General features: G+C 45.7%; 1 protein-coding gene across 4 annotated transcripts in view; it reads left to right on the top strand.

Moving 5' to 3' along the window:
- The window catches only part of LOC139275097 (RPA-related protein RADX-like), an 80806-nt gene that overhangs the window by 49074 nt on the left and 17859 nt on the right, over window positions 1-13873 (top strand). For all 4 annotated transcript variants that reach the window (XM_070892091.1, XM_070892088.1, XM_070892092.1 and 1 more), the window contains one exon: window positions 10740-10933. In XM_070892091.1, the coding sequence (XP_070748192.1) occupies window positions 10740-10933 (194 nt within the window). The remainder of the gene's footprint in view (window positions 1-10739; window positions 10934-13873) is intronic.

Genomic DNA, 13873 nt, shown 5'->3' with positions numbered 1-13873 from the left:
GAGAGCCTGATCTAAGCTGTGGAGGGAAGGAGGCGTGTTTTCTATCCAGGCACAGGCAGACCCACTCATACTATCATTGTGAATGCCTGGAGAGAGATCGCTGTGGAGCTGCCGGGGACCTCCATTCGTGACTGCTGCCCAAAACCGCAAAAGGCTGAACGATATCATTCGACTGATGAAAGTGAGTACATGTTCCCCCAACTCCTCACCTTCCATCTGCGAGCCTCTCCTTCACCATCTATTATATGTGTGCATACTTGCATTGGAGACTCCCTTTCATGTCAGAGTTACACCTGCATGTAATGGACCCACACTTGCATTAATCGTTTGGAGCAACAAAGGACTGGTGGGGGCGAGGCCGATATCCAGTAGCTGACTGATATTGAAGAAAGGGTGCAGTGGCTAGTGGGCCCACATGTTGCCTTCCCTGTGGCCGCCGGTTGTGTGGATCCCGCTGGGGGCAGCATTGGTAAGTGAAGGCCTTTCTGTAATGCCATCTCTCCCTGAAAGTGCAAGTGCATACCAGGCAATTGCAAATGATTGTATGCAAGTTGCTTGCTGCATGGTGCAATGCCCTATCTCACCCTGACGGGACCCCTTGTGCCATTTATGTTTGCAGATGAGACCCCAAGTGTGAGCCACAGCGAGACCGAGACTCTTGAGGCGACTGGGAGCCATAGTAGGAGGAGATACTTGAGGCGACTGCGAGCCACAGTCAGGAGGACAGGCTTGAAGTGAGTGGGAGCCAGCGCAGGACGAGACCCATTGCAGATATTGACGGCATGTCTGATGAGGTCGAAGAAGAGGGGGACAGTGCTGCCAGCACCTCGTCACCTCTTCCTACGCTCGCACGTGCCAGCTCAGATACTGGGAGCACGCAGTTGTAACAGTTAGAATTACCAGAAGGGTCTGCACTGGGTGATGCACCGGGCCCTAGCGGGCTGCCGCATGGTCCAGGGCAAAAGCAATCTCGTGTGCCATCTCTCTGGGGGATCGAGTTCGCATGCAAGTTCTGCTGCAGAGGACTCAGACGAGCCCATCGATGATGGGGCGTATGAAAAAAGGGTGGAGACCATGCATTCACAGATGTTGGAGGCAATGGCAAGGGTGCCCGAGAGCATGTTGCAAGTGGTCAGGAAGTGGAGGAGTCTGCCTCCCGCATTGTGGACAGCTCTGCGCACACCATGGAGCCCATCATTGCCAGTGTGCAGACGATGATGGACTCCTAGAGTGACCGTGCAGATCCAGCTGTGATGCCGCGTATCGTGGGCTATGTGACATCTGCCATTACAGCACAGGCACAAGGGAACGAACGTCTGAGTGCTGCTTTGGAGAGGATGGCCGCTGCCCTGGAAGCTCTGACTGCTCTCATGCACTCTGAGCAACAGGCCACAGAGCGTCTTACTGCTGTCGTCTCTGGTGGCATCGAGACTGTCTGCTCTCATGCAATCTCAGCTGGATGTCACGCGAAATCTGACTGGTGCCATTGTGGCTGGGTGCACCGGGGACCTTCAGGTGTCGCCCCACCCCACCGACCTGTGCTCCAGCAGATTGGTGGGGATGGTGAGGTGTTGCCCTCGTGGGGGTGGCGCAGGGTCATCGGACCAGGATCCTGATGTGGTTTCTCAGGATCAAAGCAGTCCTGAGCCGAGACCTGCCACTTCGCCATTGCTGCCAACCATGGAATCGTCCCAGCCAATTCTGACTGAAGGCGCTGAGAAGGATGCGGTCTAGTCTACAGCCGGCCCTTCTAGCGCCAGTGCTGGTCGAGGGCATCCCAGAAGGACATCTGTACCTTCTGCACCTGAAACACAGCAGCCTTCCCAGAACCATGATGCAGCCACAGAGGAGACACTGCAGCGTAGTTGCAGAAAAGGTATGCGTAAGAGAGGTTATAAGGAAATGCACAAGGGTGAAAACAGATAATGTGTGTGTTTTGCGCATCCGTTATTTCTGGTGTAACAAATCTTTATTTTGTATTTCAATGTCTGTCCAGGTCTCCCATTTCATTGTGGGTAATGATGTTTGAAAGGGCTCACTGGTTTGCCCATGGAGATGCACAAATGAAGGGGGTAAAGTGCGCATGAACTCAGTGGAAACGAGCAGCAATGAGACGGTTTTGCACTTCCCTTGCAGGGTTAGCCTGCATCCTGCATGGCCACTGACCTGCATCCTGGCCCTCCTCCTGCGTGTCGTGCTCCTACGCCTCCTCAGGTGGTACTGTTGCCTCGTCCTCCAAAGGTTTGTGCCCTCATGATTGCCAGGTTGTGATGCATGCAGCAGACAGCCATGAATAGGGGAGTACTGCAACACATCTGAGCGATCCAGGCAACGGAACCTCTGTTTAAGGATTACGATGGTCTGCTTAATGATGCACCAGGTGGCTGAATGAGAGTCATTGTAGGATTGCTGCGCAGCAGTCCTGGGGTTGCGAAGGGGAGTCAGCAGTCAAGTGCAGAGTGGGTAGCCTTTGTCTCCAGCCGCAATGATTGATTAGCCCAGCAAAGACGTCTGGCGCAAGATGAAAGCATCGTGGTTGCTGCCAGGATACTGGGCATCAATTGCCATGATTTTGCGGTTCTGGTCGCACACCAGATGGACATTGAGGGAGTGGAATCCTTTGCAGGTACAGAAGATCTCTGGATTGTTCAGAGGCGCCCACAATGCGACATGGGAGCCGTCTGTGGTGCCCTGAAACATGGGGAAGCCCACAATCCTCAGTAATCCAGCCTGCTGCTCCAACAGCTTCTCCCTGCTCATAGGGAAGGATATGTAGCCCCTCCTCTTATACAGAGCATCTGTCACCTGACGAATGGCGCGATGTGTGGCAAACTGGAAGATGTTCGAGATGTTTGCTGTTGCAGCTTGAAAAGATCCAATCGCATAGAAATTTAGTGCGATGGTGACTTTGGATGCGACGGTCAGAGCTGTCCTCAACCTTGTTTAAGGCTGCAGGTCTAGCTGCAGGAGATTGCACAGCTCCGTCACAATGTCCTTGCGGAATTGCAGTCTCCAGAGACACTGGTCTTCTGTCAGGTCCATGTATGAGAACTGCAGTTTGTACACCCTTTGATGATACGGCCTTCTGCCCCCACATCTATGTTGACGTCTTCCTCTGACAGCTGCCTCATTGTCTTAAGAACATAAGAAATAGGAGCAGGAGTAGGCCATTTGGCCTCTCGAGCCTGCTCCACCATTTAATAAGATCATGGCTGATCTTATGGAATCAACTCCACTTCCCTGCCCGCTCCCCATAACTCTTTATCCCTTATCACTCAAAAATCTGTCTATCTCTGCCTTAAATATATTCAATGACCCCCACTTTCACAGCCCTCTTGGTTAGAGAATTCCACAGATTTACAGCCCTGTGAGAGAAGAAATTCCTCTTCATCTCAGTTTTGAATGGGTGACCCGTTATTCTTAAACTATGCTCCCTGGTTCTAGATTCCCCTATGAATGGAAATATCCTCTCTGCATTTACCTTGTCGAGCCCCCTCATTATCTTTTATGTTTCAATAAGATCACCTCTCATTTTTCTAAACTCCACTGAGTATAGGCCCAACCTACTCAACCTATCTTCATAAGTCAACCACCTCATCTCTGGAATCAACCTAGTGAACCTTCTCTGAACTGCCTCCAATGCAAGTATATCCTGTCTTAAATAAGGAGACCAAAACTGTACGCAGTAGTCTAGGTGTGACCTCACCAATACTCTGTACAGTTGTAGCAGGACTTACTGCTTTTATACCCTAACCCCCTTGTAATAAAGGTTAACATTCCATTTGCCATCCTGATTACTTGCTGTACCTGCATACTAACTTTTTGTGTTTCATGCACAAGGACCCCCAAGTCCCTCTGTACTGCAGCATTTTGTAATTTTTCTCCATTTAAATAATTTGCTTTTTAATTTTTTTTTGCCTAAGTGGATAACCTCACATTTTCCCACATTATACTCTATCTGCCAATTTTTTGCACAGTCACTTAGCCTGTCTATATCCCTTTGCAGATTTTTTGTGTCCTCACAACTTGCTTTCCCACCCATCGTTGTATCATCAAACTTGGCTATATTACACTCGGTCCCTTCATCCAAGTCATTAATATAGATTGTAAATAGTTGAGGCCCCAGCACCGATCGCTGTGGCACCCCACTAGTTACTGTTTGCCGATCAGAAAATGACCCATTTAATTTGACTTTCTGTTTTCTGTTGTTGGTCAATTCTCTTGTTGGTCCTTACCCTCTGCAGTCTTCTGCTGGCAAGTATCTGCCTCCTGTGTATGCTGCCTCCTGTTCATCTCGTCCACTATGGCGCGGGGGTTCTGTGTACCTGATCCTCCTCCTGACATCAGGCCCTTCCTGAGGACCTTCCTGGTGCACCTCTCTGGGTTAAGCTCAGTCGCCATCTCCATGGCCTTCTGCATGTCCCTCAGCCATGTGTGCTGCGTCCCTTGCCCGCTGCCGCTGCAGCCATTGGAGCCGGCGCCGCCTTCTCCTTTGTGCCTTACTGCCGTGCACAATGTGCAGGAGGCATTCCGCTGCCAGCACTGACCCCATTTAGTTCTCCACAAGCAGAGCCTCCAGAATCCCGCCTCGCTGTTATCGAGATTGAAGATCCTGGCCCACTATAACTCAATCCCACCGTCAACAAGGCAACACGCAATGTTTGGAAAAAGTCCGAGAACAACTCGCTGACAGGATTGCTGCTAAACGCAACGTGCCATTAAATGCCGCTGGCGATTTTGAGCAAGCACTGTGTACTGACCCAAAAACCTGTCAATTTCAGCTGAGGAGGTGTGCAATCTGATGAAGTGATGACGTCGTTAACGACACATCTGCAGGAGCGGGGCGGAAGTGGGGAGAGCGGGGCAGTTATCCTCACTGCCAGGAAAAGCCACCAGGGCAATGCCGCGAACATCGGCCAGTCTGCCGTGACTCGGCGGCCATTCCGCACTGCCCCGTGGCTGCCAATTTCAGGTGGCCAGAGACCTTATAGAAAGAGGCAATTTCGGCCCCCTGGACGCAACATAAAGTTCAACCATTTCAGACCATAACGTCTACCCCTATTTTTTTCACATGGCAGCTGTTGATGATTCTGCCATTCCTATTTACATCTCATCTAAACTCATCTTTTGTTTCTTAACTTGTCCCATTACCATCTCCTTTTGCTTTGCACCATCATTCCTTTTGTCTTTTATTCTCTCCAGCCTTCCATCCTGTCAGACTTTCCCTTTTGTTCTTTCCTCCCCTCCTGTATTTCCCTGCCTCTGCAATTATTTAAAATCTGTTTCATCTGTAACAATTTCCAGTTCTGACAAAAGGTCATCGAATTGAAATGTTAACTCTGTTTCTCTCTCCAAAGATGCTGCCTGACCTGCTGAGTATATCCAGCATTTTCTGTTTTTAATTCAGATTTCCAGCATCCGCAGTATTTTACGTTTGTATAACTTCTACCCCCTTGTATTCTCGTCCTCTAGATATAAAGCCCAGCATTCCATTAGCCTTTTTGATTATTTTCTGTACCTGTTCATGACATTTTAATGATCTCTGTACCTGGACCTATGAGTCTCTTCGGACCTCCATTGATTTTAGCTTTTCACCATTCAGAAAATACCCTGTTCTATCCTTTTTAGGTCTAAAGTGGGTGACATTTGTTTAAATTGAAAGCCATTAGCCACAGTTTTGTCCATTCACTTAATCTATCAATATCCCTTTGTAATTTTATGCTTTCATCTACACTGTCATCTATCTGTGTATATGACTTTCTATGCCATCATTGAAATTGTTAACAAATAATGTGAATAGTTGAGGTCCCAACACCTCTCTGTGGGACAGCACTAGTCACATCCTACCAATTTGAGCACCCAGCCATCATCCCTACTTTCTGCCGCTCTCTCAATTTCCTAATCAGGTCAATAATTTGTCCTCAGTTTTGTGGGCTTCTATCTTAGTTAACAGTCTCTTATGTGGGACTTTATCAAATACCTTGGATTTATATAGCACGTTTCACGACCACCAGACGTCTCGCAGTGCTTTACAGCCAATGAAGTACTTTTGGAGTGTAGTCACTTTTGTAATTTAGGAAACGTGGCAGCCAATTTGCGCACAAGCAAGTTCCCACAAACAGCAATGTGATAATGACTGAATAATCTGGTTTTTTTATTATGTTGATTGAGAGGTAAATATTGGCCAGGACATCTCCGACAGTGCAGTGCTCCCTCAGTGGGACTTGAACCCACAACCTGCTGGCCCAGAGGCAAAAGTGCTACCCACTGAGCCACAGCTGACACTGTAACATTCCCCTGTCTACTTCTTTAGTCACCTCTTCAAAAAATGCAATAAGGTTTGTCAGGCATGACCTACCTTTCACAAGTTCTAAAGGCACAATCGCCATTTTGAGCTGCACTTGCTCACAATTGGTTGCTACCATTGCTTTCAATTCCACTGCTCGGTGTGAAATAGGTGAATTGAGAACCTCAATATAAATAGTTTTTTTTATGCAAATGGGCTATAAGTTCATGCTAAAATGAATATAAACGTGGTAAGAATTTTAATATGTGGTTTGTTTTTATTAGTTCCTCAACTTAACATTCTATGGTTTACTGAATCGTATTGCTATATATTTTTCTTTACAATACTTTTAGACACAGATTTTTAAATTGCCATCTGTGCAAGTTTTTTTAAAGTGTAAATTTGATGTATGAATCACACTTTTACTAAATAGGGTAACAATTTATCTACAAGAAATTTGTTTGCTATTTAAAAAAAAATGTAAGGAATATTGGCCGAGATTTTGCTTGCCTCGGCAGGTCCGGTGTGGTGGCGGTGGCGACCCCACTGCTAGCTCCATCCTGCTCTGGAAAATGAATTTCCGTTGATGGGGCTCGTTAAGCCCGCCCAGCGGGTTTCCCATCCAATTAGGGAAGCGGGTCTGGTGACTTCATTCATGATTCATCATCAGCCAGTTTCCTTAAAGGGATCATGCCCAACTTTCTTTTGAGATTTGTGCTGTCAGTGTTCTACAGCGTTGAAGTGCTGCAAACACTTACAATAACTGTACAGAGGTGCAAGGCTGCACTGAGGTATTCCAATGAATCCCTCCATATGCTTAGGGAGTCAGAGCATGTAGGGAAGTCCTCCCCAGGAAACCAACAGCCTTTGCACATTGCAGAAGAGGTCATCAGGAGGACTTGCGTGCAGTGGTGCAAAACTTTTAATTATCTCATTAGATCACGAAATATTAGTACAAAGCCACACTCAGCTTCATCCTGCTGTGCCTCTTATCACATTCCCATCATTCTGCCTTCCCTGCCCTACTTCTGCACATCCTTACTCACACCAATTTACATAAGAACATAAGAAATAGGAGAAGGAATAGGCCATACGGCCCCTCGAGCCTGCTCCGCCATTTAATACGATCATGGCTGATCCGATCATGGACTCAGGTCCACTTCCCTGCCCACTCTCCATAACCCCTTATTCTCTTATCATTTAAGAAACTGTCTATTTCTGTCTTAAATTTATTCAATGTCCCAGCTTCCACAGCTCTCTGAGGCAGTGAATTCCACAGATTCACAACCCTCTGAGAGAAGAAATTTCTCCTCATCTCAGTTTTAAATGGGCGGCCCCTTATTCTAAGAATATGCCCTCTAGTTCTAGTCTCCCCTGTCAGTGGAAACATCCTCTCTGCATCCACCTCGTCAAGCCCCCTCAATCTTATACATTTCGATAAGATCATCTCTCATTCTTCTGAATTTCAATGAGTAGAAGCCCAACCTACTCAACCTTTCCTCATAAGTCAACCTTGTGAACCTTCTCTGAACTGCCTCCAAATTAAGTATATCCTTTCGTAAATTTGGAAACCAAAACTGTACGCAGTATTCCAGATGTGGCCTCACCAATACCCTGTACAACTGTAGCAAGACTCCCCTGCTTTTATACTCCATCCCCTTTGCAATAAAGGCCAAGATTTCATTGGCCTTCCTGATCACTTGCTGTACCTGCATACTAACCTTTTGTGTTTCATGCACAAGCACCCCCAGGTCCTGCTGTACTGCAGCACTTTGCAATCTTTCTCCATTTAAATAATAACTTGCTCTTGCACCTCCACCTATCGCTCTCTATTTACATTATTACATCCCCAACTTACTAGCCACCTCTCACACTCATCCTTATCCTAGTGCAGTCATACCAACTACAAGGGTAGCCACTTGGGTGTTTTATCCAATGTTCATGTAAGGTTTCTGTTAATGTCATATCAAATATTGAAACCTTTATTTTCAACACTTTGTGTTCTTGGACAGATTTGTGTGTACCTTTTGGAAGTGGCTTAGTGAGTTGCAGTGAATGGTGAGACATAACAGTTACCCCTACAATGGTGGGGACTGTTAAAGTAATGGCTTGGACATTGTAGGGATGCTTTATGATGTTGGTGTAGGATGATACCAACCTGGCACATCATGTGACAGCCAGGGTGTACAACATCAAATGAAGTAAATCTGGCCATGGTGAAGCCATTCCTGGCTTCCCAGGCAGCAATGTGCTCAGGTGCTGATTTCTTCTGTTAATGGTATTGATGCTGCTGATGTGCCTGGTGCTGCTGGTGTTGGGGCTGATCGTGGTCGGATTCCGAGTACCAATATAAACAGCACTCATAGAAACATAGAAAATAGGTTCAGGAGTAGGCCATTTGGCCCTTCGAGCCTGCACCACCATTCAATATGATCATGGCTGATCATTTTTGCAACTTTAGTACCCCATTCCTGCTTTCTCTCCATACCCCTTGATCCTTTAGCCATAAGGGCCACATCTAACTCCCTTTTGAATATATCTAACAAACTGGCCTCAAAAACTTTCTGTGGTAGAGAATTCCACAGGTTCACAATTCTCTGAGTGAAGAAGTTTCTCCTCATGATAAAAGTGGATTATTTTCCCTCAATCTGGTTCAGCGAAATTACTGAGTCAAATACCGTTTCTGCCTTAAACAAAGCAAGCTTTTATTTCAAAGCAAGTCTTGATCGAGGACTTTATCAGACAGAAGGAATGCACTGTGATAGATTGCATTCACTTCCTACGGACAAAGTGACGTTACATTGTAAAGGGACGACGGTTATACATTTTCGGTAAAAGATAACAAGAAAGGGCTAGAGTGACATCCTAGTTCAGCCTATCCCTTTTGATCCCTCTTTCCCTTTGTCCACTCATAAGCCGACCTTAGTATGGTCTGTTTTTACACAAAGGCCCATTATGAGCTACTAAGACCTTGAGGTTTTTCTGCAAGCTGTGGGTTTTGTTTCAAAATGTGTTAGTGTTGTAACATTTTTCAGTCTCGAGTCTGAGATGTCATGGCTATTCCTCCATGAATTCTTTGTTAGCTTATACTGTCCTTATATAATTCCCACGTTCTCAACTTCTCGACTTTAATGTCTGTATACATTTAATATCCATGTTCAGTATGCATTCTCACTCATAGTCCTAAATGGCTTACCCCTTACCCTTAGACTGTGACCCCTGGTTCTGGACATCGGGAACATTCTTCCTGAATCTAACCTGTCCAATCCCGGTCAGAATTTTATATGTTTCAATGAGATCCCCTCTCATTCTTCTAAATTCCAGTGAATATAAGCCTAGTCGATCCAGTCTGTCAGTCCTGCCATCCCGGGAATCAGTCTGGTGAACCTTCGCTGCACTCTCTCAATAACAAGAATGTCCTTCCTCAGATTAGGAGACCAAAACTATACACAATATTCAATGTGTGGCCTCATCAAGGCCCTGTACAACTGCAGTAAGACCTCCCTGCTCCTATACTCAAATCCTCTCGCTATGAAGGCCAACATGCCATTTGCCGCTTTCACCGCCCGTATGCCAACTTTCAATGATTGATGTACCATGACACCCAGGTCTTGTTGCTCCTCCCCTTTTCCTAATCTGTCACCATTCAGATAATATTTTGCCTTCCTGTTTTTGCCACCAAAGTGGACAACCTCTCATTTATCTACATTATACTGCATTTGCCCACTCTCACCCAACCTATCCAAGTCACTCTGCAGCCTCTTAGCATCCTCCTCACAGCTCACACTGCCACCCAGCTTAGTGTCATCTGCAAACTTGGAGATATTACATTCAATTCCTTTGTCTAAATCATTAATGTATATTGTAAATAGTTGGGGTCCCAGCACTGAGCCTTGCGGTATCCCACTATTCACTGTCTGCCATTCTGAAAAGGACCTGTTTAATCCTACTCTTTGCTTCCTGTCTGCCAACCAGTTCTCTATCCATGTTGATGGAATAGATGGCAGGTGAAGTAGAGATGTCAGAAGCATTCTGTCAATGGTGAGAGAGTTCTTCCAATGAGGTGAGAGTGGAAAGTGTAAAACCTGCAGAATTTGTGCTGGAAATAGACTGAGAAACAACTCGTGCAGTTAAAGTGAAAAGGTACGTTTAAAAATAAAAGCCTATTAATCATCTGTCAACTAGATATTAATGAGTTTAATTGGTTCGCCCGCCATGCCTATCTGGTCTGCTCTGGGCTGACTGACCTGACATTGGGAAAAGGTTGACTGCAGGTTCCTGACTTGCTGTCCAAAAAAACACATTTTCTGACCCGACCCGCCACTGATCCTGCCTGCTGACACCCTGGAAAATCTCAGCCATTATGTCCAATCTGGTTGTTTAATGGAATTCCTTAAATGATGGTCATCTACTTTGCCTCCTTTGACTGTTGAAATCTATGAATTACACACAGCCTATACAGACTGAAAAAGCTGTTGATGAGCTAGACAGAGACTCATTCACTGAATATAAAAACAAAGTGGCTGATAACCAATCGTCAACAAAGGATTACTTCTGTAACTTCAGTAAGACCGTTGAAAGTTTCAGGCAAATATTGGAGTCTGAGGAAGAAGTTATGCCCCTCACAAGAGATCATTACAACCTAAGGTAATTTATTTTTATTTCCCTCAGTTGATGTTGAAAATATGTACTATCTAATAGCCAGGGAAGTTCAGACACTTGTACACACAAGTAACTATGCAAGATCTTTTCAATGGTCCGACGAAGAGTACACATCCAAGACATCATATCATTGATGAGCTTTTCTTTTCAGGTTTTCCCATCAATTTATATAATGCCTGTTTGTGTTATCATTGACTATTTTAGAAGTTGCTTATTATTATGGTGTGGTTTCATGTGATATGACCAGGAGATTTACTGGAATATAAAATGTGTGATCTCATGAAACAGGAAGGGACAATTTTGTTATAAATAAATTAAATTGGCCCGACATTTGTGGGGAGGATGCGGGGGAGACTGAAAGCGGCTGAATAATCCAGCAAGGCAGAGGGGACACTGAGGTCCTGCCTAACTTAATGGCAAGACCTCATTATCATTTTTTTGTACAAGATCTGCTGGCGTAAGAAAGGCAGTGTGCACGTGCATGTTAAAATCTTTAACTCTCCCGACCCTCTGTCACCCATCATGAGTGGGGTGGGGTGGGGGGGGGGGCGGTGGAGTTTAATATTGAAGCCATTGTAATTTATCAGCGTATTCATTTACATTGTATATATTGGCCAGCGGCAGGTCGGGGCCATAAAAGGAGCGGAGGCGAGCGGCCCAGGAGCAGCGTGGAGGCATACTACTCCAGGGAGCAGCGCGAGCTGGTGCAGGAGGGCGACGGCAGTGAAGAGTGATGTCATCAAGATCCAGGTCGGTGATTGGAGCGTGAGCAGATACAGCAGGAGCGGCGTGGTCGTGGCGAAGGAGCGTCGAGAGACTGGAGGGATGTGATCGGGGCCCAGGGGAGGCGTGAGTTCAGGGCCAGGGGCCCAGGGGCAGTACGGGCCAGCCCACACTGCGCTATGTGTGTGCACTAGGTCTGTGCAGCAGAGCTGGTCTCCAGTCGTCTTGGGTAATCCTTGCCACTGGACTAAGACCTAGCTCTGTCAAGCCTGTTTGGTGGCTGGTGTGCAACGGCCACCACACGTTTAAAAAAAAAAATCCATGCACAGGCATCTTTCACCCTTGAGGATGTAGTTCAGGTCCTTCATTCGAAATACCTGTGAACTCCTTCTTGTTTGATATGGAAGCAAGTCATCCTCGTTTCGAGGGACTGCCTATGATGATGAGATATTACATATAGAGTAACGAGAAGGAAGAAGGTGCAAGTCAGTAACCAGCAATGAGAAGGAAGAAGATACAAGACAGTAACCCAATCTTGGGGTCCAAATGCTACCACAGTTGTCATTGGGCTCATTAAGCAGATCAGACCTAATGGTATAGTCAGCATCACACATGGCCCAATGTGCTTTAACACGGGGATTCTCCACCTTTTTTACTTCTGAGACCCCTCCCCCATGTTATAAAAGTTCCATGGACCCCCGATAACACAACACAAGTTTTTTTTCTGTATAACAATTAGTTATACAATTACAGATATATATTTCTTCTTTTTGTTTTAGTTAATGTGAAACTTCGATGGTTGAATTAAGGTGGGCCGAATAGCCTACCTCATCTGTAATTATCATGATCTTGTGGAAAGGCCCTAGGATTACATTTCGTTAGCACTAAATCAGTTTACTCAGACTAGTAAGTGGTGGTCCCATGGTATTCATTGGACGGGCTGCAGAGCAATTCTAGTGCACTATGACTGGGAAAATTCTGAGCTTGCGGCGGGGCGGGTATTTGCCCCAGCTTTCATCATAAAATTATAAATAATGTATCCCACAAAGAGCTGCATGTTTCTAAACCTACCCAGAACTTGACATAAGTGGAGATTACTATAAAAATATTAATAAATACTCAACATAATATTTTAAAAGTTAGGAAAAAGTATAAAAATTCCCAAAGGGGTTTGTTAATTTTTAATCACTGGAAATGTTGTGACCAACAATCGAACAGGATCGTGCAGGAGGCCCAGACAAAATATAAAAAGGCGGCAGCCAGTTTTGTAGAAGCAAATTGTACGCAGATTCTGCGGCAGTTACTTTTAAAGAAATATTTCAGTATTTATTCTTTTTTTTTCCACTAGTTATTAAATTGAAATCCAGTTTTAATAATAACAGAAGCCGAAAGTGATATAACGGCACAAAACATGTAGCCCAGTGTTAAGGTCAGCCTGACAGTGGTCTCTCCTCCCACCAGCCCCCCGCAATCAGTATTATTAATTTTCAGCAGCTGGATTGATTCCCACACGTGCCATTCGGCACTTTACACGCAGATTAATTTATCCTTTTTTGTCTCTTGTTGCATGCTTCAGGCTCTGTAACAGTTCCTGTGTGTTCAGCTCTCGGCTGCAGGTAGTGCATGGGTCGGGGTCAGCACTTTACCTAGCACATCTGTGTCCGCGTTATTTTAACGCGGAGGGGCAGCGCTGGCTTCTTGTCCGCCTCGGTCAGGTGCAAGTCTGCACTGCGGACAACCCGGGCTCGAGCTGCCGGCACGTGAGCTACATTGTAGCAGTTTGAGATACTCCCGACTTCTGATTGGCTGTGTGTTCCTTGTCCTCAATTGGTTGCATTGAGCTGTTTTCTTACAGCTCCAAACTTCTGCTATAAATAAGGGAGCAAAGGGCATCACTGCCAATCAGTGATAAGAGGTGATGCTGGGCGGAGGGCAGTGTCAGCTAGGGATCCGCAAGAAGCTTTCAAAGAGTCCACCAAAAATAAGATTTTTATTTTTGACGGACTCCTTGAAACCTCTCGGACCCCTCTGGAGGCAGGGGTTACCGAAAAGCTCAACAAGGATAAATTGCTCAATGACTTAAAGTAATGAGTGTTTGCACATAGTAAGGAGTATGGATACACTTTATCTTCATTAAATCATCCCTCTCAAACAGTATATGTATCTGGAATAGCTTATGCATTATGTAAGCAATTGATTTGA

This window comes from Pristiophorus japonicus, chromosome 10, assembly GCF_044704955.1.
Source record: "Pristiophorus japonicus isolate sPriJap1 chromosome 10, sPriJap1.hap1, whole genome shotgun sequence".
NCBI lineage: Eukaryota > Metazoa > Chordata > Chondrichthyes > Pristiophoridae > Pristiophorus > Pristiophorus japonicus.
The sequence above is the reverse complement of the archived record's forward strand: the minus strand, read 5'-3'. Positions and strand labels throughout refer to the sequence as shown.